Source organism: Sciurus carolinensis, chromosome 1, assembly GCF_902686445.1.
Source record: "Sciurus carolinensis chromosome 1, mSciCar1.2, whole genome shotgun sequence".
Lineage (NCBI taxonomy): Eukaryota > Metazoa > Chordata > Mammalia > Rodentia > Sciuridae > Sciurus > Sciurus carolinensis.
Genome location: NC_062213.1, coordinates 21,712,921 through 21,740,397, shown reverse-complemented (window position 1 = coordinate 21,740,397; position 27,477 = coordinate 21,712,921). Strand labels below are relative to the sequence as shown.

Genomic DNA, 27,477 nt, shown 5'->3' with positions numbered 1-27,477 from the left:
GATAACATTTACAGGCTCTTGGGATTATGATATAAATTTAGGGGACCTACTATCCAACCCAAACAACATACCATCCTCTCAATTAATTTCTTCTTTTTCTCAAACTCAGTAGTGCCATTTTCTATTATTTTCAACTGAAAGAACTTACGTACTTTGGCTTCTCAGTATTTGCAGCAGCAATTGTAAGTGGCTTGTACCACCTGTTTACTACACCTGACCTCTGAAATTCTCCAATTTTATTGTAAAAAAAAATTTTTTTTGCTTTGGAGCTTGTTAAAAATGCAGGCCTCTGCCCTCATCCCCTGAAATTTGCAGCTGGTTGGCCCAGGAATCTTCATTTTTAATGACTTCTAAATGTTCCTGTGATGAAAGAGGAATGGAGAAATCAAAAGAGCTCAGGCCATTATAAGGTCCCATTCAAACACCAACAAGAGGAGAAGCAGTGAAAAAATCTTGGAAAACTTTAATGATGTTGTTTATATAGTAAAACCATAAAATCTTTTAAATAAGGTACATTCAATTTCTCAGAGCTTCTAATATTCAGATAATTTATAATTCACACACTTCCCAACATTAAACAATTGACTAAATAATACATTTTCTATAAAATGAAATTACAGCTTATACAGATAAAATTATATTACAAAAACACTCCACACAGGAAAAATGGCAACATCTACTAGAAAACCCTACAAAATTCCCATTAAAAAATATATATTTTATCTCTTTCATCTTGTCATAATAATAAACAGAATATAGTTTTTATTTCTAAAATTAAGTCTTATACCATATCTCTCTAGGACAATAATATGTACAAATCTTATATCTGAGTGAATATAAATAGCAATACTGCAATAGTGTTACAGATATATTAGTAACTTTTGCAACTGAAACAAAACAAAACAACAACGTGGATTTCTAATAAAAACCTGTAGGGCAGCTGAAATCTCAAAGCTACTTAAGTTAGACATTCCCATATTTAGAAAGGCATGATGGAGTCTAGTTTTTATTATTATTTCCAGTTGAATTACTGCTAGCAGTAACAAGGGAACATACAGTCAATGGATACTGGACCAGTCCTGATAATTGGATCAATTATTTGGGATTTATTGAACTTTTGGGGAGATATTAGTTCTTTCTTTACACCATAGTTTCTTTTAGTGCCCTGTGGCAAAAATTAGTTATTAGTGATGAGAAAGAAATCACCGTACCCCCTCAATGCCTGAGAAACAGTCTACTTATCCATTGGATCTGGCCCATAATGAGTCTGGTTATAAGCAGCTTATTTTTACTGATTGGACCTGGTTCCCTATCATTTCTAAAAATAGCTTCTGATACAATCTGTACATTGTGAAGCTGTGAAGGAACCTGATGGACTTCTTCAGACTGTGTGTGACAGCTTTGGGGAAGTGATAGGTTTTCAAGTGCTTGAGTGCATGCACCAGACCCTTCAGGGTGTCCTGGTCACCATTTTTTATTCTCCACAAACTGAGCAGCTTCAGGAGTTGTTCACTTGATTTGCATGTCTTTCTTGTTCTTTCAATATCTTCTATTCCAACTTTCTTCCCTGGTAAGCTTTCCATCAAGCTGCGAAGCTGCTCAAAAGTGAGGTTTGCGTGTCCAATGTGCCGCTGCACACCATTTTCGCAGAGGTCAATATCTGCATAAAGCAAAAGCCCAAAGAGATGTTCACATCATTTATATTCATCTAATGCCATCAAAAAACCAACCTGAGGCAAAAGGTTCTCACAGAATTTCATAATTTTAAAGATAAACTTTCCCTTCTTTTTTTTTTTTTTTTTTTTAGGTGACTTAAGTGACACTCGTTATTTCTGAGAACTAAGATAAATATCACTTCATATTATAATAGGATAATATGCTATATATTCTAGGCACCCAATGAAGCTTTGTGAGAGTCCCTAATTTTGAAAACTAAGAGTGGAAAAATAAAGACAAATCACTCTCAGTTTTCAAAGATCAATTGGAGACCATAAGAGTTTGGAAAATAAAGAAATAAAGTAGTCAAGTTAGCTACATTATAATACAAATTTCACTAGTGGAGCACTGATATGGGCACTCTTGGAAGAGCTGCTTTAACTAGTCTTTCATAAATGCACTCAGCACTAGAGGAGTACCACTGTAAGGCAGATATCTGCAAACCCAGGAGCCTGAGTCCAAGGAATTGGAGGATACACACATCCAGAGGCTATTTCAGCAGTGAGTTGGGCATAAACAGGAGGCAGTAACTAACTTTCTATTAGCAACATGAGTCATTTAGTATCTGTGAGCCTGAAGGCAAGTAAAGTCAGTTCATCTTTTGGGGGCTGTAATATACTCCTTTAGAAAATAGGGAATTTGGTCCCTTCCAATTCTAACAGTTTCCGATTCTCTATTTCCTGTTCTTTTGGCTTCAGGGCTAATTATATGTTCAAAGAATACTTTTGTTTTGCCAGAAAACAGAAGAAAAGTGAGCTCTTTGCATAAGCAAAAGCATTCAACTCTCAATACTCTGGTTCCAGATGTTTGAGGGTTTCAAGATGGTATAGGAAAGCTCAGTTGTTTAACTACTAGTGAAGAACAGAACGAATTTCTTATTGGCACTGTCTGCTTTAGGAAAACCACCCTCAATTTTCTGACGTGTTCTCCCAATGATAATTGAAGTTAGAACTCTTTCCATTGTATATCCTAAAACTTACAGTCTGTGAAGGGTTACAGTCCACAGGGATTTCCTCTTTTTGTGTTTTCTATCACATTCTTTGTATTTTCCATCACATACAGGTGCGCTCTCTCTCTCTCTCTCTCTCTCTCTCTCTCTCTCTCTCTCTGTGTGTGTGTGTGTGTGGTCTCCTTCTGTATCTTAATTCCTCTTGCCAACACACCATTCATTTCTAAAGGAGATTCTTTGGAAATCTCTAAAACATAAGAATATCTGGTCTTTTTTTCATTTTATTATTTTTTTATTTAAATTTTATTTTTACAGACCGCACTTTGATTCATTGTACACAAATGGGGTACAACTTTTCATTTCTATGGTCTTAACCATTTTTTTAACCCAAGAAGCTCAAACACTTTTCAGACTTTATCTCATGAATCCTCACCATACATGCCATTTAAATGGCGATTTTAAAACAGGTCATGTGGTAAGAATGAATGGGAGGATCCATGTGAGACATGCAGCATCTCTCTGAAGAAAACTGCCAAATACAGAGCATAGCTTCTTGGTGGAAATGTGAGACGAGACCCAAAGTGGCTGAAGACCTTCTCCTAGGCATGCAGGGAGGCTAAGAAAATAGCTAAAGGGTCTGCAAACAAATTCCTTAATGTCTAGTCCTGTACTTGAAGTGCATATTTCCTTTTGGAGTATTCAATGTACTTTAAATAGAAATTAGGGCCAAGGGTAAGAATAAAACCTTACACAACTATTGTAGGAATAGCATCTACATTGTCACTTGAAAAACTGTGCAGTCCAACTTTGATTCTGAAAAGGAAATGTCGTGCACAACTATGCAGGCACATGGTTTCACTGCTGTTTTACGACAAATGGGTGTCTGGTTTCAGACTGAGTTTCTGTCTCAGGAATGCATACCTTGGATGATCTTCTTGACCATATCTTGGTCTTTGTTTTGATGTTTCCATAACTTCAGCAGCTGGAAAGTCTGTTCCTGTGAGCTGTGCCGTCGCTTTATCCTCTCAAGGCTTTCTGCATTTACTTTGGTTCCTGGCAAATTGTCTACCAGGATGCTGAGCCAGTTAGGGGTAAATTTCGTAGGAACAGCAAACCTGAAGAATGCCTCTTCACACAGGGTGACATCTAAAGGAAAGTGAGAAAACCAAGAAAATTTACTCAAGGATTGGATTTCTGGAAGTCTTTTGAACAAAAACAAACAAAAATCAACATGATAGCATTTTTCAAGATACAGTTTACTAAAATGCAAAGTTTGAAGATCAACCTTGTGTTGGATGCTCTTAGAGATGGAGTCTAACTGAACTTATGTGCTTTCTAATGTTCTTTATGGGCATTTGGGATACGGGAAGGTTTAATAAATGTTTAATAAGAATGTAAATAGATACAAATAAATTCTAAATTTTGACAAAAATTCTATAATTTTATATAAATATAAACATTCAAATATTTTTTTTAGTGCCCACAGGGTACTTCAAGATCAGTGTCAAAACCAATATAAACACTGACTATAAGGAGCATGTATATATACATGCAGTTTACCTGTGGAAACAAGGCAGATAGATTTCTAAGTATGCATTGAGGGACAGGGTTGTGGCTCAGTGGTAAAGCACATGCCTAGCATGTTCAAGACCCTAGGTTCAATTCCCAGTATGACACCATAGAATAATCATGCATTAACTGAAAAAAAAAAAAAAAAAAAAAAACCAAACCTAAAAATCATGTCATTCACTAAAGCATTGCAATGGCCTAAGTATTTGGTTAGGGTCCATATATTGTCTTTGGATTCATCATTCCTAGGCCTGAAACTGCCTCTGACATTCACACCTATACTTCACAGTGTTTCTGTAAATATTAAAAAGTCTATATAGCAAAGTACTTGGCAAACAGGAAGTGTTCAATTAATGACAAAAATAAAATTAAAATGAACTAAAGAAATTAAAGAGAATGCTAAAGTTAAGAGTCACTCTTTCTATTGTCTCTTTCTTTATTTCAATTATTAGATGAAAAAAGAAGAGAGGCTAAAGAACTTGTCTAAGAAGTTGATGACATAGTGAAAAAATGCAGAAATTTGGTTGGAATTGTAGATATATCAACCCACATTCCTACGCTTCATATACGTCTACGCAGTTTACAAAGATGTTTGGGGAGAGTCAAGCTGGTCCATGCCATTGTTTGGCTAAATGCAAAAGGCATATCACCCTTGGCATGATATATCCTCCAGGGCAAGTCTGACAGTAGTCAAGGGGTGGGAGTGACAGGGTAAGCACATACTCCAGTCCAATAAATGTCACCAACGACATGGGGCAGGCTCAGATCATTAGAGTTTGGTGTTAGTGACCCTTACTGAATCAAGAGTTTAGGACCACCAGAAGGATTTGGAGCTTCATGCACTAACCCCTCTAAATCCATTGGTTACAGAGCCAAGTTTATGTTTCTAATTTGTTGTCAGCTTATGTCATCTTGCTTCTTGGTTGCCAATTATAATTTAGCTAATAAAACAGCCATTCTTGAAAGTGATAAAATGTACAATTTGAACTCTGCTAATTTGGCCTCAAGCAACAAACTAGACATCACCTATGAATAACACTGAATTTGAATGTGAAATGAAGGGGGAGAGAGAGTGAGGGTTTGGGGTGATATCTGGGAGAAGATGAGGACTTTTTCAGAGATTTTGAATTGTGGCTTTAGCAATTGTGAAGCTGGTTAAGAAACAAGAAAGGGAAAATGTGAGTTTGAGAACTTAGCCAGAGTCCATTGTGTTCTACTCAGAGAAAGATGATAAAATGACACAAAGGCAGAATTTGGAATGTCCTTACCTATTCCACATTTTTGAGTTGATTCATTGTTTGCAGAACATATATTATCATGTGTTGCATTTCCTTTCTGAGTTAGCAAGAGACCAAATATGCTGCAGTTTGTGTGTTTTCTACAGGGTGCTTTGGAGGACGTCTCATTGGAGAAGAACCCATCTGGACATCTTTTGCAAACCGTATTTCGCTCCGGGGTTCCTAGAGAAAATACCAAGCGATTTAGCACCTTTCTCTTAAATACTTTCACAGCAGATACTCTCTTAAAACAGTTCTGAAAGACTTCTCACTTGGTTTTTACTGCTACTTTTATGTATTATGTTGCACAAAACTTTAGGCATTTTCATTTTTCACTTCATTAGACAGAACAAAACTTCTACAGTCAGCCCCTAAGGCAGGTTCCCCTTCTCGTAATACAAATGCAAGTTTGTTTTGCTGTTACCTACAAAATGATCCTGATATGTAAGAGGAAAGGAGAGGAGGGGAGGGTATTCATTAGTCCTGCCTCTGCTAGAGTGGCAGGAAGGCGTGTTGTCAACTGCATTCTTCACACAATTATTCCTGGAATATCATCAAGGTAACTGCTATGTGTCTGCTGTAACATCATCCTTCGAAATCAGCACCCACTGAAGGTTGCCTCATTAAATTCCAATCAGTTCCTGCTGAAGTTCTTTCTTTCCTGAATCCTAATTGCAAAGCAACTCATAAGCGTACTAACCTTGAGAAGTAAAAATTTACGTTACAATAAACTTTTGCAAGTGGCAGTAAAGTTGGCCGCTGACTCAAAAATGAGAGCCTACAACGAAGTCACAGAGTAAATGGAAGGTGATATAACATTTGCTTGAACTGTTAAGGGAAAGAGCACATCATTAAGACTTCAGGAAAGGTAACCGCAAGGACATCTCATTTCATTGTAGTGAGGTATTTGATATTTTTGGAGAAATGGCTAATCACAGTTTATGAACCAGTCAGCAACCAAAGATACTGTGGAAACTAAGTAACTTCAAACCCTTGACTCTATTATGCATGGATAGATCTGACATTGCAGTGTATTTGCATATGAAAATATCTCCATCTAGTGTAAGCTAGTTGAACAATTTAGACTTTGGTATTCAAATGTAGATTTTACAGGCCAATTCTGGTTTATGGGAGATAACAAATGCAAAAGAGACAAATGAAAGCTACAGAAAGTTATTAAACTTCATTTATTAAAAATTTCAAACTCCTACTTCATTAAATATATATATTTTTTTTTACCAAAATGAAAAAGAGGGGGGAAAAAAGGAGCCAAATAGATTGGTTCTAGTTTTATCTCCTCTCCCTTTCTAAAATACTGATGATTCATTGACCTATAAAAATGACAAAGGGCTGCAGAAAAGAAAAAAAAAAAAGAGAAGGGGAAACCACAGCCAGAAACCTTCACATATTAAATGCCTATTTTCAGCATTGTAGTGGCATTATCATTATCTTAGGAACCAGCTAACAAAGTAAGGAGGTTTTTCTTTTCTTTTCTTTTCTTTTTTTTAAATGTACTTCCTTACTATATCTCTTTTCTTAAATGGAATTCAATTCCACACCCAAATTCTACAATATCATAAGCAGAGATATCTGAGCAGGAATTTCATCACATTCATTCATTGCTAACTTACTAGGAAATGACTTGTGGACCCAAGAGTCCCTTTTCAGACTCCAGCAGGTTCTACACAAAGAACCTTGCCATTCTTTGGATACATATTTAGGTTTTCTCGTGCATCTTAATGAGAAGATCATGCGCATGAGATGGTATTTTAGGTAAGTTAGCTTTTAAAGTTCTTTAACAAGAATAAAGAATGGTAGAACTAAAGTTTTGTAATAAGCTTACAGGCTCCTTTAATGATCTTTCTGGAGAGCACTTCCCTCTTTATAATTGATAGAACTTTTTATATATAAAAAGATTTATTCATCTAAGTAATGATTCTGCCCTATTAATATCAGTGGAAATATAAAAATTATATCCTGGCAGGCAAAATGTGAAATATTATACGATGAGAGTAGTCTGGTTTTACAGTTTATAATTCACCATGGTAGCTATAGGTAATCTTATAGAAAATCAGAGAGCCAACCAAGATAGAATGATGTAAATAAAACAGGGAGAAAAGACAGTCTAACTTAAAAGCAGCAGCAACACCAAATGAATGGTTATTAAATACGTTTAAGAGTACATAAAGCTTCTTTGTCTTTGGGATGAAAACCTCTTATTTTCCATGAGGAACCACCATGTGGGGTTTTTAAGGAGAAAGAGATAAGTAAACCCCACTATGGTGCCACAGAATAAAACATGTACCTCTGGCTTCAGTCTCCTGGTTGTCTATGTACTTCATTCTACGGTCATATTTTCATGCACATGAAACATCTTCCCCATTTCCATTATTTTTCAGAATTCTCCAGTTTCTAAGTTGCATAGACCATGCTTCATTATTTTACATACTACTTACTGCATTGAATGAAATGGATTTGGTTTTTTGGGATGGAGTTCCCTCACTCCACAATTTGGTTTTGCATCTGAGTCCCAAATATCACACAGTAAAAAGTAGAAAATTAACATTTTTAAAAGTTTACTGCTTCCTCAGATGCTCATACTGGAGGCATTTTAGGGATCTCCATGCAATTTGCATCTTCTATGATTAAGTTTTTGAGATTCACTACTAAGGAAATGGAATAGATTTCAATTTGGAGATGTTTTCTTTGTATGCATTTAGACCGAAAGTATTTGTCATCTAACAATTGACTTTATATATTATAATTTTGTGTGTGTGTGTGTGTGTGTGTGTGCATGAGTGCACGTGCTGAGGATTGAACCAAGGGGTGCTTTACCACTGACCTGCATTCCCCATTTCTTTTTTATTTTTTATTTTGAGATAGTGTTTCACTAAGTTGCTAAGGCTCTTGCTAAATTGTTGAGGCTAGTCTTGAACTTGTGATTCTCCTGCCTCAGTTTCCCAAGTTGCTGTGATTACATGTGTGTGCCACCACACCTGGTTATATATTATCACTTTTGAAAATTAAAATGGTTACAAATAATTAGCATTTACTAGTCCAATGGACTTGTGACACTTTTGGTTGCCTCCATGGTGGTGAGACTGTTGTTGACACCCAAGGTTGCTGCCGGACACCCTACAGTACACAGGACAGCTGCCCTCAAGGAAGAATTCAGCCCCAAATGTCAATGGTGCTGAAGTTGAGAAATATTGCTTCAGTTATCTATGCAAATTACACTTTCTTCCAGCTAAGTAGGTGAATAGTCTTGATTTTCCCAAGCCAGGAGGAAGTTCTAGTCTACATGGAAGCTTCGCAAATGAGTAGAAAAAGAATGTGAGGTTGCAGATTTAAAAGACTGTGTGCACATTGGCCCTAACCTACGCTGCTGGAAATGCAGAAAGGGAAAGCATTTTGTTTATGGTCAAGGCTTCCACCTGGCTTGACATCTGTTTTGTCTAACATAAAGAATAAGCTGCTTAAAGAGGCTGCTAGAGTCTTTATCCTCCCAGATACTCCACTCGGGTGCTAGAGGAAGAACTAGCTTCATTTTTAATAATGAAATGCATTTCCCCTAACCATTCTCATTTTTTACATAATTAATTATAACTGCTCATTGTTAGCACTCCAGAGCCTCATTTATATCAGCATAATTACTCTCTTGGTATCAATTAACATTTCTGATGTTTGTCAAAAAGCACTGCAGTCTGAAGATGTCCATGCTGAAGTGAAACATGGAGGTATATATCCACCATCATCAGCGCGTCTAAGAGCATGTTCCTTTAAAAAAGGGCAATCCATCATGCATCTCATTAGGGAGCAATTTGCTGCATTTGAGATCCTTCACTAAATTACCCTGCAGAGGCAAAGTATTCCTCAGAGAAAGGGCCTTTGGAAGCAATCCAGATACACCGTACATACCCAGCAGGTTCCATTACCTTTACAGTTTGCCATCCTGTTACTATCGTCAGGACTAAAGTGTCCCCCAGATATTTCACTACTGTCTAGCTTTGCACACTCCTGACTTTTCTGCATGTTGGAAGCAGATACGTACCAGCTTGCACCACTCCAAATCCCGGGGGACAGCTCCTGTGCTTCAAGCAGAACTCTACCTCCAGGTAGCGCCCTTCCTCGCACTCACACACGCGGTTGTGGGTGCGATTGCACTCCTGCTTGACATACTGCAGCTCCTTGCACACTGCGCTGCAGTACAGACACTCATCACTGGTGTGCCAGCTGTCTGTGTAGTAGTGGTCAGGGCAAGGGGCACACACAGTCTTCCGCCTGGCTGTACAGTGCTGCTTTAGGTAGGTGCCCGGAGGACATTTGTCACACATGAGCTGGCGAGAGGTTTCTGGATCATAGTGAAGGTACTTTGGAGGAAAAGTTTCCTGGGTGGTCCATTTAATAGAGATGTCCAGGAACTACAAGGATAAAGAGACACAGTGGCATGTTAGCCTGGAAATAAGGCTGTTCTATGCAAAGGCAGCACTGGACTCAAAAAGTCCCTTACTACTTAAGCTGAAGGCCCTTCCGTCTTTTCAGATGCACCACAAAATAAGTTCAGAAACCATACTTTTTGGTTTCAGTGTCCCAAATTCAAAGACCATGAATGTGGATAGTAATACATACATTAAGTTAAATTCATGCTCATATATGACTGGAGCAGAAAGTTCATCAGAATCGAACTTATACTTTGATGACCTGCTGTATAACCATGTGACCAGAAGTACACCTGGGTTTAACATTTTCTCTAGATTAGTGAGATGAACTGGTGGCTTCCAGAATAGCTGCAACCAAATCACCTAGACTCCTTACTAAAAATGTAGATTCCTGGGATTCATAGCCTTAAGCTCTTAACCTTCATGAGTGCGGAGCTGGGCTAGGGGAGTAGAAAAACAAAGCAAAGAAAAACTCCCCAAAACTCCTGCAGTGATTCTAATACATGTATCACATACTAATAATTTCTTTCATTTATTGATTGGACAACTAGTTATTGAATCCTTAATAAGACAGTTTCTGAGTACCTGAGATACAGTCCTGAATAAAACAGGCAAGAAACACTGCCCTTGTAGCATTTACAATCCAAATGGAGGATTAAGAAAATACATTGTATATAAATGATATGTTAATAGAAGTATTGTTAAAAATAAAAGATTAGTTAAAGGAGACAGGAAACATGGAGGGTAGGGTGGGAAGATGATAATTTCTAAGAGGGGTGGTCACATTAGCCATATTTAAGACTAGATGATATCTCTCTGGGTTTTCCTAGTCTAAGACTTTATGATGAGCAATAAACAACGAAGTCAAGAGTTAGTGATGTGTGAAGTTACATGGTAACACCCACAGTCCTCATCCATTCAATGATGATCCATGTCGAATGCTTACAAGTAGTTGAACACCAGGAATATGCTGCTGAGTCTGGCAAGACTACGATTTCCATAGGCTCATCAGCCACTGAAATTTTAAGGTCAACATTTTCTCCAAAGATCATTTGGGTCAACACTCATGACTCTCATGTCTAGAAAATGAGACGACTCCTTCTCTTTAAGTTAATTGGGGAAATTTTCAGGGAGCAGGCAAGGTTTCAGGAAGGAGTCTGCAGTGGGAGAAAGTGTTTCACCAGCTTCATATGGGCCTCTATCTTGTATTCTACATCGTCAGTGCTTCAAGAGAGCATTGGTGAAATTCTTCACACTAATTTCAGGAAACACACACTAAGAGGGAGCAGTGTTGTTTGTGTGTAGGGGGTGGCTTGTTTGGTTTTTATTGTTTGTTTTTGGTGCAGGAATCAACACTATTTTCAGGCTCTTGGGAGGTGGCAAACCAAACACAATAATTTTTTCCAAGCCCTCTTCTTTGCAGAACTCAAGAAATGTCACAGAAACCCCCTGACCTGGAAAAAGCATGCCAAGCTAAAGAAACATCAATTCCTTTTGAATTAGAGGCAGTACAGGTAAAGAATGGCCTTTTTCATAAGCATTTGGATATTTTAATGTAACTTCATTCATTTCGTACTGGAACATGGCAAGTTTATGAGCTGACAAACCAGAAGAAAAGAACAAAACATCCTCACCCAGGGCCATAGATCTTCTAGCAAAGAGCAATTTTCAAACAGTGCTTTGATATAAGGGACTCCCAACCAACAAAAAAGCAGAGTCTATTGCAAAATTAGGGTTGGCTTCAGCAGTCTGCAAGACAGATTCTTCACCTGGGAGTTTCTGGGGACAGCATGTTCTTGAATTTCCCTGGGGGCTTTTTATTGTCTTGAAGGAAATAAAGCAAGATGAAATGACAGACTTTCTGGTTGGTCATTTGAGTATGTTGCAACACCATCTTTCAGGGCCCTGTGCATGGACTTAGTCCAAAACATTTCTAAAATTCTCAATGCAGTTGAATAAGGTTTTCCTTTAAAAACTTGTAAGTACATATGAAAGCAATCAGAAAAAAAAAAAAATTCTCTTGCTGTGTACTTTAAATTTCCTGGAAAGCTACTTTTGGAGTTCTGTCTGCTTTCAAGAGGTGTGACTCAGAGACCCAAAGAGACCCTTTATCTCAAGGGCTACAGTTAAGTGAGCCACATCCTGATGATTTGCCCCAGCCTAACTTCTCATTGTTGCCCTGTTCCCATTACAACATGGTTGCTGTGCCCATCTGTTCATCAGTGCAGACTCTTCCTTAGTAATGGGGATGGGATGGGAAATCCCAACCAATGATGCTTATGTTCCCAGTCTGGAAATCCAAAATCTAAAATGCTCCAAAATCTCAATCTTTCTGAGCATTATTATATCATTGCTCAGAAAAATACTTCAGATTTGGAATTTTTGAATTAGGTATTCTCAACTGGTAAAAATCTATGCAAATATTCCCAAATTAAAAAAAAAATGAAAATCCAAAATACTTCTGGTCTCAAGTTCTCAGATAAAGGATACTCAACCTTTATGACTAAGAATGCTAATAATATTTATATTTTTCTAAGTAATTGGACATGACATTGTTGGTTTCCTGAAACCATGCTTTGGAAATTAGTTGCCATTTCTTTAAGATATGGGGAAGTTGGGATGAAAGAAATGTTCAGAGAAGAATAAATAAATAAGGTTGACTTAAGAATTAGAGAGTAAACAGCAAAGGCTGTTTCTCCAAGGCTACCATATGGAAACATCATCTACATGTTTAAAAATTAAAAAGCCTTGAGGAATTACAGGCTTGTTTTCAGGGAGTTCAATAGGATCTCTGTGTTTTATTTGAAAAATTTCCACTTTGGTAAAAAGACAGAACTCTGTGTGGCCAGAATTGGATGTTTAGGTCTCAATCTTTGGTTAGCCCCAATTCCCACACAGAATTTCTGGAATTGGTTACTGGACAGAGGATGGTCAAGATTAATAGAGTTCTTTGTCGCAATCCTTTCTGTTACTTTCTTCTGCATTTCCTGAAAAATCAAGGAAAATGAAGATGTAGGAAAGACCATCGGAACACTGGCTAGAGTTCCTTCACCAGTTGATATTTAAAACCTAGTAAGAATTTAAGAAAAAATTTCTGCGCAGTGCAGTCTCCAAATAACCATTAATGAACATCTGCAAAAGCCATATGAATAGGACACATGTACGAACGTGTCTGCAAAAGCACAAAGTGCCTTCTATAGAAGAGGCCATCCTTTCCTGTATTTTGCACTTGACTTAAAATGAACGAAGTTGAATTTTCTCTGTTCTTTTTCCTCCTTCCCTTCTCCGTCTAGTCATTCTTTGGTGGAAACCATTGTTTCTTGAAGGGAATCTGAAAGTCTTCCAATCTTCTTCTTTTTTTAAAAAAAATATATATATTCTTTTTAGTTGACAATGAACCTTTATTGTATTTATTTATTTGTTTGTTTGTTTATATGCAAGTGCTGAGAATCGGATACAGTGTCTCACACATGCTAGGAAAGTGTGCCACCACTGAGCCCGTAGTTCAGGACTTCTTCCCCAAGCTTCCACACCTCTTCCTAAAGACAGAGTTATGCGTGCCTCTCTAAAAGCCTCATGCTTCCCCTCATCTTCCATTTTTAATGTTGGCAAGTACTGAAGAATTTTCTATTTCAAGCCTATCCACCCTCCCTCATCCATCAAATGCTAGCAGATGGTTGTAATGAGTGAAGAGGGTAGCTGGGCTGAATCAGTTGTTCTCTAAAGCCTTTTCTAGTTCTATCATGTTCTTTTCTTTGGTTTGGCAATTTAATTAGCCAAAGAACTTGGGAGCAAATGCCTTAGTCTCATCCCCTTCACTTTTCTTCCTCCACTCTATTTGTGTAACCCCTCTGTACAGCTGAAGTCTTTTTTGCCTCTTTCCACTTTTCAGATTCACTCATGCCTTCCATGTCTTCTGAAAAACCACCTAAAGTCCCAGTGTGCTGTCAGTTATGCCTGTTCTCTAGCATGCCATCTCGTGCCTGATCTTCCTGGAGAAGTTGCACGCTTAACAAAAGTCAGTTGTACATTTGTTGCTGATCCAGTTTATGCTAATTGTAACTATAATAAAGTAATTCAATGAAATACGTAAACTATCAAACATTGATACAAAAATAATTATAGATCTATGAAAAGTAAATTGAATGTTTTGGGATGACTTGATTAAGATAAAATTACCAACCCCCTCCCACAAACAAACAAAAACCCTGCAAAAATTACAGTACTACCAACCCACCATAGACTTTAAAGTAGGTAACACAATTGTAGAAAAAATACTAAGAAAAGCATAAAGAAGTGTTATATACAATCAATTAGTTTTATAAGTATCTTCAAGTTTTAAAACAGAATGGATGGGCTATACTCACAGAGAAGGGTTTTGTAGGAAATACAGCATAAGACTCTAGTTAGCAAACACAAATTCCAACAAGAGTTGGTCATATCTCAAAGTACAGGTGAATGAATATTTATTTAAATGTTTTAAGTCAAAATAAAATATTTCAGACATATGTGTATAATATTTATTATTAAATGCTCTGATCTTATAATTGATTGTTGAATTATTGGTCCCAAACACATATAAATTTGTGACAATAGTTCCCCATATTTAGAAAATAGAGTAGTATGGTAAAGGTATGTGTGAGCAGGTAAAAAAGGGTAACATGAAGATGGATCTCCATTTTGTCTATTCCATTCAAAATATGTGTATTAAATCTACTCTGTGCCAGACAATGGGCTCATAAGTAGCACATATAATATTTTTGTTAGTACTCATAATTCTTTTTATCACTATTATCACTAAGTCTCCACCAGCTACAAACATAAGTCTTAGAAAGGTTGATTAACTTGTCCCAGGTCATAGTACTCACTGTAGGCAAAACTCAAACCTACAGCACATTCCCCATAGAATTATTTTTGGGAAGGTTCAAATTCTTTAACATTGAACCATTGCTTTCACTTATACTGTTGCCCTTGCACATAGTCCAAAAGTAAGCCCTCAAGTGCTTAGTTCTCATTCAGACTCAAGGGCAGAGAGTTAGGAGACCACCAGAGTTAGAAGACCAACCAAAGCCTTTCTAAAGTCCAGGTGAACTGACAATGACTTTTCTCTCTTTGTACTAAGACTAGCTCTTGTTCAAAGCTACTGAGTTGGAAATTTCTCAGCTGACAAGCGATTTGATTAGAGCACTCTACTGCTTCATGCATCAGAACAACAAAAGAAAACACTTCCTCCAGCAAGCTTATTTTTGCATTACGCAATGCAGCCAATCCCATAGCACTGGGCTTGCTCTCTGGTATGCAGAACCATGAATGACCCAGTGGGTTTCCATTTATGGAAGATTCATTAAAAGCAGCCCACGCAAAGCCTGAAATAACCATTTGGTTTGGGAGTTCCTTTTGTGATCCCTCGTCATGATCTTTGCCGCAGAGAACTATTTGAGGACTATCCAGAGTTAGCTAAACTTCTGGTCAGTTTGGAAACCATGCCATTTTCTAGTTCATCTTAACCATGAAAGAAAACATCCAGAATACATAGCATGCTGAATTTCCTAAATATTTTTTGTAGTCTAAATTATAGAAATTATTAGAAATAAGCTATTTTCCCATGAGGGTCAACTTTTAATTTTTTTTTAATAGTTGTACTGTGCAGGTCCTCTTCTTGGCCCTTCCCCTCCACATTCCTTGAGTAAATCATTTGTTCATTCATTCAGCAAATATTTATTGAAACAATGGCTATGCTCTAGAAACATAGCTAAGAAGAACATTTATCTAAAATTCCAGGCTGATGTAAAATATTCATCAGCCTCTCACTGAAAAGGAACTGGAGGCAGAAGAGAAGAGAACAAAGACCAAGAAAAGGTTCAACAGAGAAACAGGTCAGGAATTAAGAGGAACACTGTAATGGAGGAGAGGAAGGGATAGATCTTGTATGTTGGCTGATAGTTTTGGGAGAGGGTGGTGCTAGAATAAGCAGTTGAAGAGTGTGCCTTTGAATTCTAATGATTAGGCATGTGATGTTGCCATTGATTACTGTCAGCAGGAGAAGCAGATGGTTATAGAGAAAGATAATGGATTTAGTTGGGAACAACTTCCATCTTTGAGACAAGTGATGATGCTTAGCAAATGAATGTAACTGTGCGTTGAGAACTCAGGACAGAAATATAGCTGAAGACACATCTTTTAGGGCTATAAGCACATAAATGTCTTTAAGAGCAGAAAAAGTGGATAGCAGCACCCAAGGAAATAGCATAGAAGTAGAAAGGACAAAGTCATTAACCTTTGGGCCTTAACAAATGTTTGAGAGATCGGATGAAAAAGAAGGTAAAAATGTAGGAACATCATGGAGAACTTCAAGAAGGATACTAAATGAATAATGAATATGGGTTTTGAAAACTGTGAATTTATAAAAGCGTTTTCAGTTGGGAAGCTGGCATTTGCAATGTACGTACCAGGTTCCAAACTCAGCTCTACCACTAGCTTAGTAATCCCAGATCACTAACTCACTGATAAAATGAGAATGATCCTTGTGTTACCCTCAGACAACTGGCATATTTCAAACCAGTAGGGGGACAAATAAATGTGATAAGGAAGGAAGTTCCAAACAAGCAGGAGACATTATTATATTTGCTAATTACACAGGAGGTGGGAAATGGTAAAGACATCTGGAATCAGACAGGAGACATTTTGAGGTTTCTTGGTCAGTAGGAAGCTACACACCTTAAAATGTGCCTTAAGTTGATTATTCTGTTCTCAATTGTCTCCAGAAAAAGCATGGCTGATTTGACAGAATTACTTTCAGTATCTTCCCAATGGGTGTCATTTTCTTGGTCCTGGTCAAGTGATTTTAGGCTTAGAGGACTCAGATAGGAAAGCGTTTGCCTCTATATTCCTTAAATGCTAGCATGAGGTTGTACACGTAGAAAGTATTGAGTATATCCACATTCGTTGCATTTAACTCAACAGCTGTATTGAAAACCTACTATGTGTAATTAGGATCATTGGGGATCATATAGATACAGATAAATATCTGAGATATAAAGGATATATTTGCAAGGACAAGAGCCAAGTCTGCAATTTCCCATCTAAAATGATAGGCATGATAGAATTAGCCTAAAGGAAGGTATTTTTTAAAAGCATCTTTCATTTTGCATGGAATTTTGAATGGACTATTCCATTTTTATGTTGCTGCAATTTTAAAGGTCGATGTGTAAGAAAGGCATTTCATTTGAGAGGTTTATCTAGTACTGCCAGCTCCCTACCTGAAGGTCTACCACTGCTTTCACAATAGCCAGCTGTTTGAATGAGGATTGTGTCTGTGGGTAAGGAAGTAAGAGCAAATGAATTAAATCTGTTCATCTCGACAGGACTTATTTGCTGCCAACGGCTTTCCTAGGCAAACAGGGGACAAGAAACACAAATAATTATGATTTATTAGATGAATTACTGGACCCAATTCTACACTGTTTTGCTTCCCTTGGGGCTGAAGAACTGTCTCCAGGTACAATTTAACTTTGAGTGTAATTTTTGTTCCTCTCGGAAGTTTCCTGCAGTTGTCTGAAGACTTTAAAATTAATTAGCAGTACCTTGTTTGTGTTGGGAATCAATCAGAATTGTCAGAATGGATTTGCTTATGACACTTTTGCTGCTTCAGAGGATTTTTATAGACAATTAACATTTGACAGATTAACAACTAAGGGCAAAAAAACACAAAAAAACAAACAAACAAAAAAACCCTCAGAAGAAAGAACTTGTAGTACCAGGTAAACACTTAATGTGGATAAACAGGACTCACAAAATTTCACTCCCTGGAGTGAAATTTTCTTGAGCTTTTGGTTATCACTAGATTGAGACATGACATCAGTTCTGGACACCATGGTGTCCTGTGCCTTGTAATGCTCTCCTTTCAGGTCCCTTCACAAGTACAAGGTAGCAACACTTCCTCAAGTTTCTCTGGCCAATCCCTGGCCCCGCAGGCTCACCACTGGCAATACTTTTAGTATGTTGGTACCTCTGAAGATTCGTTTTGGATTTCCATTTTATTTCTATGGTGCTTCTCTTGGAACATATCCTGCAGTCAACCACACCAATGGATCCTTTTGATAGCTAATGAAACCTGTTAAAATCCAATCAACATATGGGTAAGGGTGAGAGAAAGGAGGGACAGCCATGGTGGCAATAATGTGGAATAGGAACCAGGAGTGAAAATGGAATCAAGCCCGTTATGAGTTGAACGCGTGGCTATTTCCTGTGTGCCTGCAGTGTGGGAAACACCCTACTGAGGTCCTGGATGATTTGGTGAACAATAGCAGGAGAGTCGATTGTGATCTCTGTTAGACAGCAGGCTCTGGACTAGGCCCCGCTCTTCCATCCCTCCACCTACCTCTAAGGGAATGGGACTAGTCCCATTTCACAGAGGAAGAAACTGAGTCTCAGAAGTTGGATGACTCAAAGGCCATAGAACTAGCACATGTTTGAGCTGGAATTCAAATCAACGGGCTCTTCCCTATGGGGATCTGCAGTCTTATAAAAGAGACAGATATGTCAATGATCAACTATAAAACAATATGGAATTCAGTGTGATCTATCATTGATCTATGTCCTTTTTTTCTGATCTTTATGAATCTGTCTATGCAACCATCCATCCTTCCTGATGAACGCCAATTCTTCCTTCCCTGGTTCTGCAGTGCAGTAGTTCATACATCCTTTCTGCAGGTGGTCCTACGAGGCTGGGCAAGCCTCTCTTAGCAGTGTGCTCCCATGTTGGCGCTCCTTCCTTTCCTACTTTACTCATCACATGCTCACTCTTGCTTCTCCAGGGTTGCACTTTCTGATAAGCTACTGAAACATAAGCTTTTTTGCTTCATGTTACCTAGAGGGTTTGGGTGTAGACTCATATCCTGTAAGGATACCAAGACATTTCATTGCCAAAGAAAAAAAGTATGGTGGCTCCCTAAAGCTGAAGGAGTTGAAAAAGAGGTGAAATAAAATTAAATAATAAATAATAAAAATAAATAATAAAGTCATATTGGAATCACTTTGTCCAAGGATTTGACCCTCATGTGCTTCATGCAGAGAACTATGAGCTGAAGGTACCCAGAGACATGGCTCAGATTTATGAGTATTTTTCACTAGACTCAACTACTAGACATTAGCATACACTAAGTAAAAAAGAACTTCTCATCTGGGTAACCTTAGGGGAAAATTACCTAACTTCTCTGAACTTCGCTTTCTTTATCTGCAAAATAGATACTAATCGCTACACCAAGGATTTTTATGACATTTAAGGGAAATATTGCCTGTGATATTCAAATATGATATCTATTCTAAAAGCAGTTAATATCTTTCTATTTTGTGGTTTCCTTCTTATGGCTGGTCTTAACTAGGTAGAAGTCGTAGAAGAAGATGAGTGAACTTTTACAAAGGAATGCTCAGAAACAATGAAGAAATAAAACATGATCTCTGTTTGGTCACTCACATAATAGGTATTTGACTTAGTCTCTTACTAAGTATCTGTTGGGCTTCCTCATTTGCAGCCCAGATAAGCCTTTCAGTTGCCTCAATTTTGAAATTTTAGCAGTGGAAAAAAGAAGAGTTTCTTTTTCAACAATCTAGTATTGGTTTTGTTGAGGAAGGAGTTTTAACTGGTAATCTAGCATTATAGATTTAGGCCATTGTGATTTTTAAATTCTCTTTGTAGTTAATGCCCCTCAATGAGTAGACAGAGCAGGGATTTGGCTTCTAAATCAGTCAGATCTGGTTGGGTTTTATGTTGAGCTAATAAACAACTTTGAAATATCTGTGGCTTAAGAACAACAATAAAGTTTTATTTCCATGCTACTATCTCTGCGAATGCTCTTAGCAAAGTCCCCTGTCCAGGACCTAGGGCAACCAATATCTGGAAAATTGCCAGTTTGCTATGTAAAAAGAAAAGAACAACAAAACAAAACAAAAACCCCAACATTTGGGGAGCATATGTGGGCAATTAAGCGTGCTAATTTGGAAATGACATATCATTTTCACTTGCAAGTCATTGACCAGAACTAGTCATATTCTCCTCCACTGCATCTTCACTGGGGAAAGACTGGGAATTGGAATCCTGGCAGGTTTCTGGGAGGAGAACTGAGAACAATAGGTGAAAAAGCACTAACTACCACACCATCCCCCAAAAACATCACTCATACTTTCTAGATCACATTTATTCAGCCCAACCTAGTTGATTCTTTTTTCTTCCTTTTTACTGGACAGTAAAAGAAGAGGCAAGAAACAGAGTGTGGGTGTCAGAGGTCCTCTGTCTATCAGTCTGGTGTATTACTCAAGTGCAGGTTTTAATGGTCTTGCCAAGCTACCTATTATCATGCTTATTATGCCTGAAGGTTTGACATTTATTCCAAAGAGCAGTGTGCAATTGTCAAGTACTTCTTTGTGAATACAAATTCAAAGAAAATTCTGCTCAATGAGTCTAAGGAGATTGCTAGTGTTCATAATTATACCTCTTCAGTCCTGAGGGAATGTCTTGGACCTGACTTTTCACTAAATGAAATATGAAAAAATACCCATATTAACAACTTCTATGCACACTGGTTAAAGACAAGAAGAACTTGTTTCAGAATGAGAAGATATTTTTTGGCTTAAAAGGATAATTTGTGATCCTAAATTACATAAGTCATGCTATCTAAAAGTAGGTAACATTTCAAAAGCTGATTCCTCTTGTGATCTCATTGACCTAAATGTAAAGTGATGGGGCAGAAGAAATTTTGACAAAATAGATTATTTTAAAACAATCCTATAGAGTAATGTTTTTATACACAAATAAACCTGGCATTTGCATATTTGTGGTTGGAAACAGTAATAATCAATCTTTTATTTTTCAATTCAGATGAAAAATATTTAAATCTAAAGTACACCTTTCACATATTACCTGTTCCAACACCTCTATGTTGGACATGTGTGAAGTAAGACCCAGAGAAGTGGAGTCACTGATTAAAACTCAAAGTCTAAGGCAGAACTAAGAAATCAGAGCCCCCGTCTCTCCTCTGCCCTTGCCGTTGCAGAGTATTGTCACAATGCTCACAACTGAACTCCTCAGTTACACTTTGTTGTTTCCAGTGGTGATCATGCAAAGTGATGGTGAGAGGAATCATAAAGAATAGGGTCCTGATATTCATATTTTCAAGGAAAAAAAAACTATAGTTTTTTAAACAAGAAAGTAATAACAAGATTTTTGTTATTCAGCAATACAACACAAGACCAAAAGCAAGACAAGACCAGGTCAAGATCAATAGCAAGATCAAGACAAGTTCAAAACATTTGTGGGCAGACTGATGTGTTAATTAGATGGTAGTAATCACTTCACAATGTCCATGTACCAAACCCTTTATATTTTATACTTTAAATATATACGGTTTTTATAAAAACATAAATTTAAAATGAGATGTTTCAAGGAAACTAAACAGTATTTTCACAGTAAGACTACAATTCTAAAGAAGTGAATTTTTTTGAAAAATTCACAGTAAGAAAGTAATAAATCAAGGCCATTAACAACATACTACTATTTTGGAAGGGCTTCATTTCTCTTGCATCCTCTGTCCATTTATGATATGGCTAGTCAGGTGCTGCCAAGAAATTAGAGTTCAAAAACCTATCCAAGCACCTAGGAAACTATGTCACTTGTAATTGGAAGAAACCATTTGGGTATGTCTGTCAAGTGTTCTGGCTGTGAAACACTAATTTAGAGAGGTAGGTAAATGTGAGAGAGAGTGGGTACCACACAGCTTCTTACCTATCATGTCGCAACACTATTCTTATCCCTTACAACTGTCTAAAAAAATTCTTTTTTTAGATTTTCTAGGCTAGTTACCCCAAAATATTCTGTGGTACTGAGTTCCAAAAACTAATTACATGGCACATAAAAATACTGTCCTTGTATCTATTTCAAGTTGGCCATACCTCACTCTTTCTTCTTGCATAGATAGTTTACAGATGTTGCTAGGATTTCCGATTCACTAGTTCCTGCTATTGTGGGTTGCTAAGTTTTATTTTGATTTTTGTTTTCTTTTCTAAACATGTGGCTGCCATTGCTGTTCTTATTTGCATTTTGTTTACCAGGCTATCGATATCAGAAATGTGGCCTGGGAACAGCTTCACCCTCTCTTTTTTTTGTCACGAAAAATCATCTTTCTCTATGATTCTCTAGGACCCGAATTTTTATCTCCAGCCCAGGCTTCTTCCATGGTCTAGAATTTCTTGATTCTCAACACTTACTTGGCAGTTATTACAAACATAGAACATTTCTCAAATCTAAAATGAACACTTGCCCAAACTTAATACCATGAACCCCACAATCACTTAAGAAAGCACACACTCCAACAAGATGGGAAAGTGAGAAATCTAGTTCAGTTGAGTTTATATTGCATTTTCAAGGATCAATATATGAATGTGGTTTATTTTTGTTGCTTGTTTAAGTACAAGCTTTCACAAAGTATTGATATGCATCTTTTATTTATTTATTTTTTTTAATAGTGCTGAAGATCAAATCCAGGATGCATGCTATCTAAGAGCTCTACCACTGAATTAAATCCCAGTCCTTGAAATGAATCTTCGCAGTAGAAATGCATATAAGAATATTTAAAATATTGTTCAGATAGGGAGAGTGTTATATTAGTATTTTGAAAGAGATCTAAGTCAACATGGGATTGTTAATCACTGGGAGTAAACTAAATTCTACTGGAACATTCATGGAAACTGATAGTAGATTAACCAATACCTTAGAAACTGTCACCATAGCTCCTTTGTTTCAGACACTATGGAGACCATGGAAATGTAATGAGTAAGATGAAAATCTGTGCTTGTAAAGAGCTCATCTTGATTGACCTCAGAGGAGATGTGCTACCCCTAGAAGTTCTGAGAATGTGAACTTGAAGGGTGTCCCTAAGGGCATTGTGATTGCTGCTACTTGTGTCCTAAACAACCCCATGTCCCACATGGCTACAAATGTCCTATTGACAACTGTCATAAATAATCTAAGTGAAAAACCTATGTCATTATCTGAGCCTAGATTGGAACTCCATTTTATTTTTATGCAAAGTCGTTTTTACATAATTGTTGTACAGATGGCTTTTTCCAGGAATTTGATTACATAAAATTTGAGAGATGATTAATCTTTGTTATGTTTAAAACTCCAGCAAGATCTGTCCATCATTTCAGAAAAATCACAGCATCAAAGCCAACCCTGATCACGCTTTTGAGGCCCGAGTGTGACACACAAGCCCACCCTTCCTTTGTAGCTGTGTGTCTGGTGGCAATTCCACATAAATATGACAGCAGATCATAACTTCTTTATGCCTTCTAGAGAAGCTTATTTTATTATAAATTACTTTTCTTTCATTACTCTTTTATAGTACAGTTATGCCAGGATATTGATTTTATAACAATTATATGTGGAGGCAAAATATATGTACTCTGAATTTCATTTCGGGAGACAAGGAGGTTGTTACAAAGGATTTATTACACAAGTGCAGGGAAGGAGTCTGAGATAATTGAGAACTACTGCCCTACAGGGTAAAACATACAGACACGCTGATAATTTTGGCATCATTGCTCCATCACAGAGACCTAAGGGCAACAGACGTCATCAGGTAAGACCTTGAAAATTGCATACATAAATTTTTGTAGATTACTCTTTTTCCTTAGTATATTCCTCAGTTCTTTTTAATTTTGTTAGTTATTTATTTTGGGCTACAAAGGAGGAATGCAAATGAAAGGAAATGCTATTGGTGAATGAGTTGCTAAAGAAAATAATATTTTTCACAGAAAACTTGCATGCAAAGGGAGCACAGTCAGGGAGCTGAGGGTTGCAGAAGGAAAAACCCAGAAGGCAAGTTAGTGGGCAGAAGAGCAAGAACATTGGAGTGTGTTTAGTGTCATTTTGGTGAACATTGCCAGAGTTCTCCCTCTAGAACAAATTGGATAAAACATTTAGCACAGAATGCTTTCTTTATTCACCAATGGTATCGGACAACTGAGGTTTTAGCCTAAAAAGTAAAATGAACAACCAGATTGAAATTAGGAATTGCACTGAAGGTTGCTAGGTGACAGAGGCCAGGAAGGTTGCGGTAGACAGGGAACCTCACTGTTTTGGGTTGAGTATGTCAGATTCTCCTAGAAATGTCACAGTATTCATTTTCTTTAGAGAAAGAGAGAGAGGAAAGGCTAGGCAAATACACAGACTCAGTCACTGGAGGAAGGGGAGGGAAACCAAAATAAACACAAAGAAAATGTCAAAAGCCTCAAAGGGCATTATCCTAAAGGAAGAGGGACAGACCAGGCAGCTGGCCTGAAGGATAAACATCTCTACAACTCCATAACTCCACCCTAACTTCTAGTGTCACTGAATTGACTCTCAGCTCAACCTTAAGTTCAGTGGGTGGTTCTGGCACTACATGCTAGAAAGTTCCAGCCACCAGTTAAACCCTAGGCCTAGACCAGTGTGTTCCTAGAACACCAAGTAATTCACGGGCAACCATGAAAGAAATACCATGGTGTCGTTACTCCCCCATCCTGCAGAGCATGTCTCCACCTAACTACACACAAGCATTCAAGGAAAGCCGGTGTGACGCCCCTACTCCCTTCACAGCATGCCTACCAGAATGTCCTCTCCTCTCAAAATAAGAATCTAGAATTCTACTTAGACACACAATTTTGCTTCTCTTCTACTTCCTAGGTTCAGGATGCCCTGACTTCATCTCCAACAAGGAAAATATCCTAACCCTCCTGCCAGGTGATGCTCCCTCCTCTGAATATCACCTGCATTCTTTTTCTATTTTACATTTTCACTTGGTTCTAGATTGTCTTATAGTTAGCTGTGAACATAAAGCTAGAAGTTAGTGTTAATATGGAGCATGAACTGTGTGGTTTCCTTGAATGTGAGCATATAATTGTAAACAGTTTATATCTGCCTTCTCCATTAGGTGGTGAACTCTATGGGGACAGTAGGGTGTCTGTCCTGTTTTTCACTCTGTCCCGACTGCTTAGTGGTGTGCTGCTACAAGATCAAGAATCTGTATTGTTTCTGATTCCTAGGATTGCATCTCTGCACTTACAAAAGGGGATCCAGACTCTGTATGTGTATATACAACATGTCCATTTCTAATTATTCATAAATTAAGTCAATCTCAGAAACTAAAGAGGCAAAGTGAAGTCTTTTGTATTTAAAGTATTTTCTGTGTTCAAGACACAAATTTTGTCTTTAGATAATGCTGTAGCACCTGAAATTAGTGTTACCTACATATCTACATACGCATCTCCCTATACAGACTACATAGACAAATATTTCTGCTTGCTATTAGGACATGTATCATTTGGTGGAAATCCTGAATTTAAAAATTATTAATAATAAACAGATTATCTTTGATAGAATAAAAAGGATTAGAGAGAATAAAAATGCCCTCTCATTTACAGAAGAGTTATATATACAAGCCCAAACCTGGAGAGATTAGTTCTGTATCCATACAATGGAACACTATACAGTGATGAAAATGGACAAACTATTGTACTTCCAACACTTGAGATAAACTTCACTACAGAACTTTGAGTGAAAGGAGCCAAATGCCAAAAAATACATGAAGTTTTTTATACTAAGTTCAAGAATAAGCAAAATAAATGTATGGTGTTCAATTCAGAATATTGATTATTCTGGCCATGAACATAGCAGTGACAGGGATGAGGAACAGGAAACTTTTGGGGTACTGGTAATGTATTTCTTGGTCTGTGTGTCAGCTCACAACTGCTTAATTTGAGAAACTTTATTAGCACTTACAACTTGTGCAATTTTTTATGTTATAAATTTATAAAGCTTCATTTTTAAAAAAGTTCTCCAGGGTATCTGTATTAGCATGCATATTTAATTTACATATATGTATATATTATGTATGTAATTGACATACTTATACATGAACTCCTGTCCAACTTTTCTTGAATGACTTTGTTATTTATCTACTTATTTGTGCCTGTACAAGCACAGGAACTAAGTGGAAAACTACCTAGACATTCATTCACACTTTGTGGGTTGGAGGTTGAAGTTTAAACATTTACTCCAACACATCCAAAATACAAATGTGGCTTATATATGGATTTTCCTAGTCTTGCACAAATGTCTGATTAGTAACTTTATATATTCAGCCCTCCAAAGGAAATAGCTGTTTGGTCATTAAATAACCTACATGCAGGTATCAACAATGATCCATCAAAAACTCAAACTAAAATAAGTTACAGAGATCCTCTGTTTTCCAAACAGCATTTAACATCGTTCTTAGCCTTATTTAGTAGTGCTGAACTTCAATTATTTAAATGTATTCTTGCATATAATTAACAACATTTCACCAACATTTTCCACATTACATTTGAGAACTGGAATAATTTGTTTTAACAATAAAGCTATTAAAATATTAAATGTCACAGTGAAGGTGAGTGAGTGTGAAAGAGAGAAGAGAGAGATCTTTTTTCCTGTTGCTAGTGATTCAGAATTGACCATAACACTTGTATAAGTGAGCCTAATGATGTGACATTCACTACTTCCAACTTGTCTTCCATGTAATAGTTTTTAAAACTGACATCTCCTTTCAACATACGCTCAGGGGCCATATCACTGCTGAATGATAAAAAGCCCAAGATAATTAAGCAAAGATATAAGGAACAACATGAAGGGGGAAATAATCTGAGATGAAGAAAGTAAATCAAATGGATACAACTCATTCAAAACAAAAACAAAAACAAAAAAAAAGGTCTAAATTTCTTCTTTCCTTGCCCCATAAACTCAGCAGAAACTTTGCAGAGTGGAGAGGAGCCCCAGGGAAGCACGGGACAGCTAGAAGGAACTTTCCTGTTCCAACCTGACCCCGATCCCTCCTGGGAGAGAGAGTTAAGCTAGGTGCCCATCAGTTGGCTGGGCGGTCGGGAGACCAGGTGGCCGGCAGCCGCCCCAGGCGTCCAGGCCCAGCGCCCGCTTCCCCTGGCCCTGGACTCACCACGAGCGCGCAGCACAGCAACTTGTTCATTGTGGTCCCCGGGAAACCTCAGGCGCTGGGAGGCGGCGGCGGCGGTGGCAGCGGCTGGGTCAGCAGCGCTAGGTGCGTCTCCGCAGCCACTGCGTCGGTGACGTTTTATATAACGTTCCAGCAACAGGAAGTATCCTTGGCTTTGATCAGTCATTTCTCTGTCCTGGACCAAACTCTGCACCTTTCCTTTTTAGGAACCTTGGGCGGGAGCGGGGGGAGCGGGGCCGCGGGAAGCTCCGGGTTAACGCTTTCGGAGCCGGGCGGCCAGAGTCCCCCAAGAGGTGGGGCATGGGTGGGGGAGGGCGGGGATGTCTGGTCTCTGCGAAGGGGGTGGAAAAAAGCCACCAGGCTACGGAACAAGGCTGCAGCTGTCTCCGCGGCTGGCTCTGAGGTTTCCCAGCCTCTTCCCGCCAGCGGCCAGCCTCCTGGCAGCCCGGACCCGCGGCGGGAGGGCTGGGCGCACGCTGGGTAGCCGC

General features: G+C 37.9%; 1 protein-coding gene across 1 annotated transcript; it reads right to left on the bottom strand.

Moving 5' to 3' along the window:
* On the bottom strand, positions 1 to 27,477 carry Tnfrsf11b (TNF receptor superfamily member 11b). The gene is made up of 5 exons (XM_047559281.1): positions 26,972 to 27,477; positions 9,563 to 9,932; positions 5,503 to 5,694; positions 3,587 to 3,811; positions 1 to 1,660 (listed from the first exon to the last, which is right to left on the bottom strand). Exons 1-5 carry the CDS (start codon positions 26,999 to 27,001, stop codon positions 1,272 to 1,274), a joined length of 1,206 nt encoding a protein of 401 aa, XP_047415237.1. The 5' UTR covers positions 27,002 to 27,477; the 3' UTR covers positions 1 to 1,271.

Bases quoted from the DNA above. Each gene is read 5' to 3' on its own strand.
- Tnfrsf11b (XM_047559281.1), bottom strand. From the start codon at position 27,001: ATGAACAAGTTGCTGTGCTGCGCGCTCGTG. The intron at 3,812-5,502 runs GTAAGGACATTC...ACTTTCCTTTAG, and splicing joins AACTCAAAAATGTGGAATAG to ATGTCACCCTGTGTGAAGAG. The intron at 1,661-3,586 runs GTATGCATTCCT...TGCTTTATGCAG, and splicing joins GGTCAAGAAGATCATCCAAG to ATATTGACCTCTGCGAAAAT.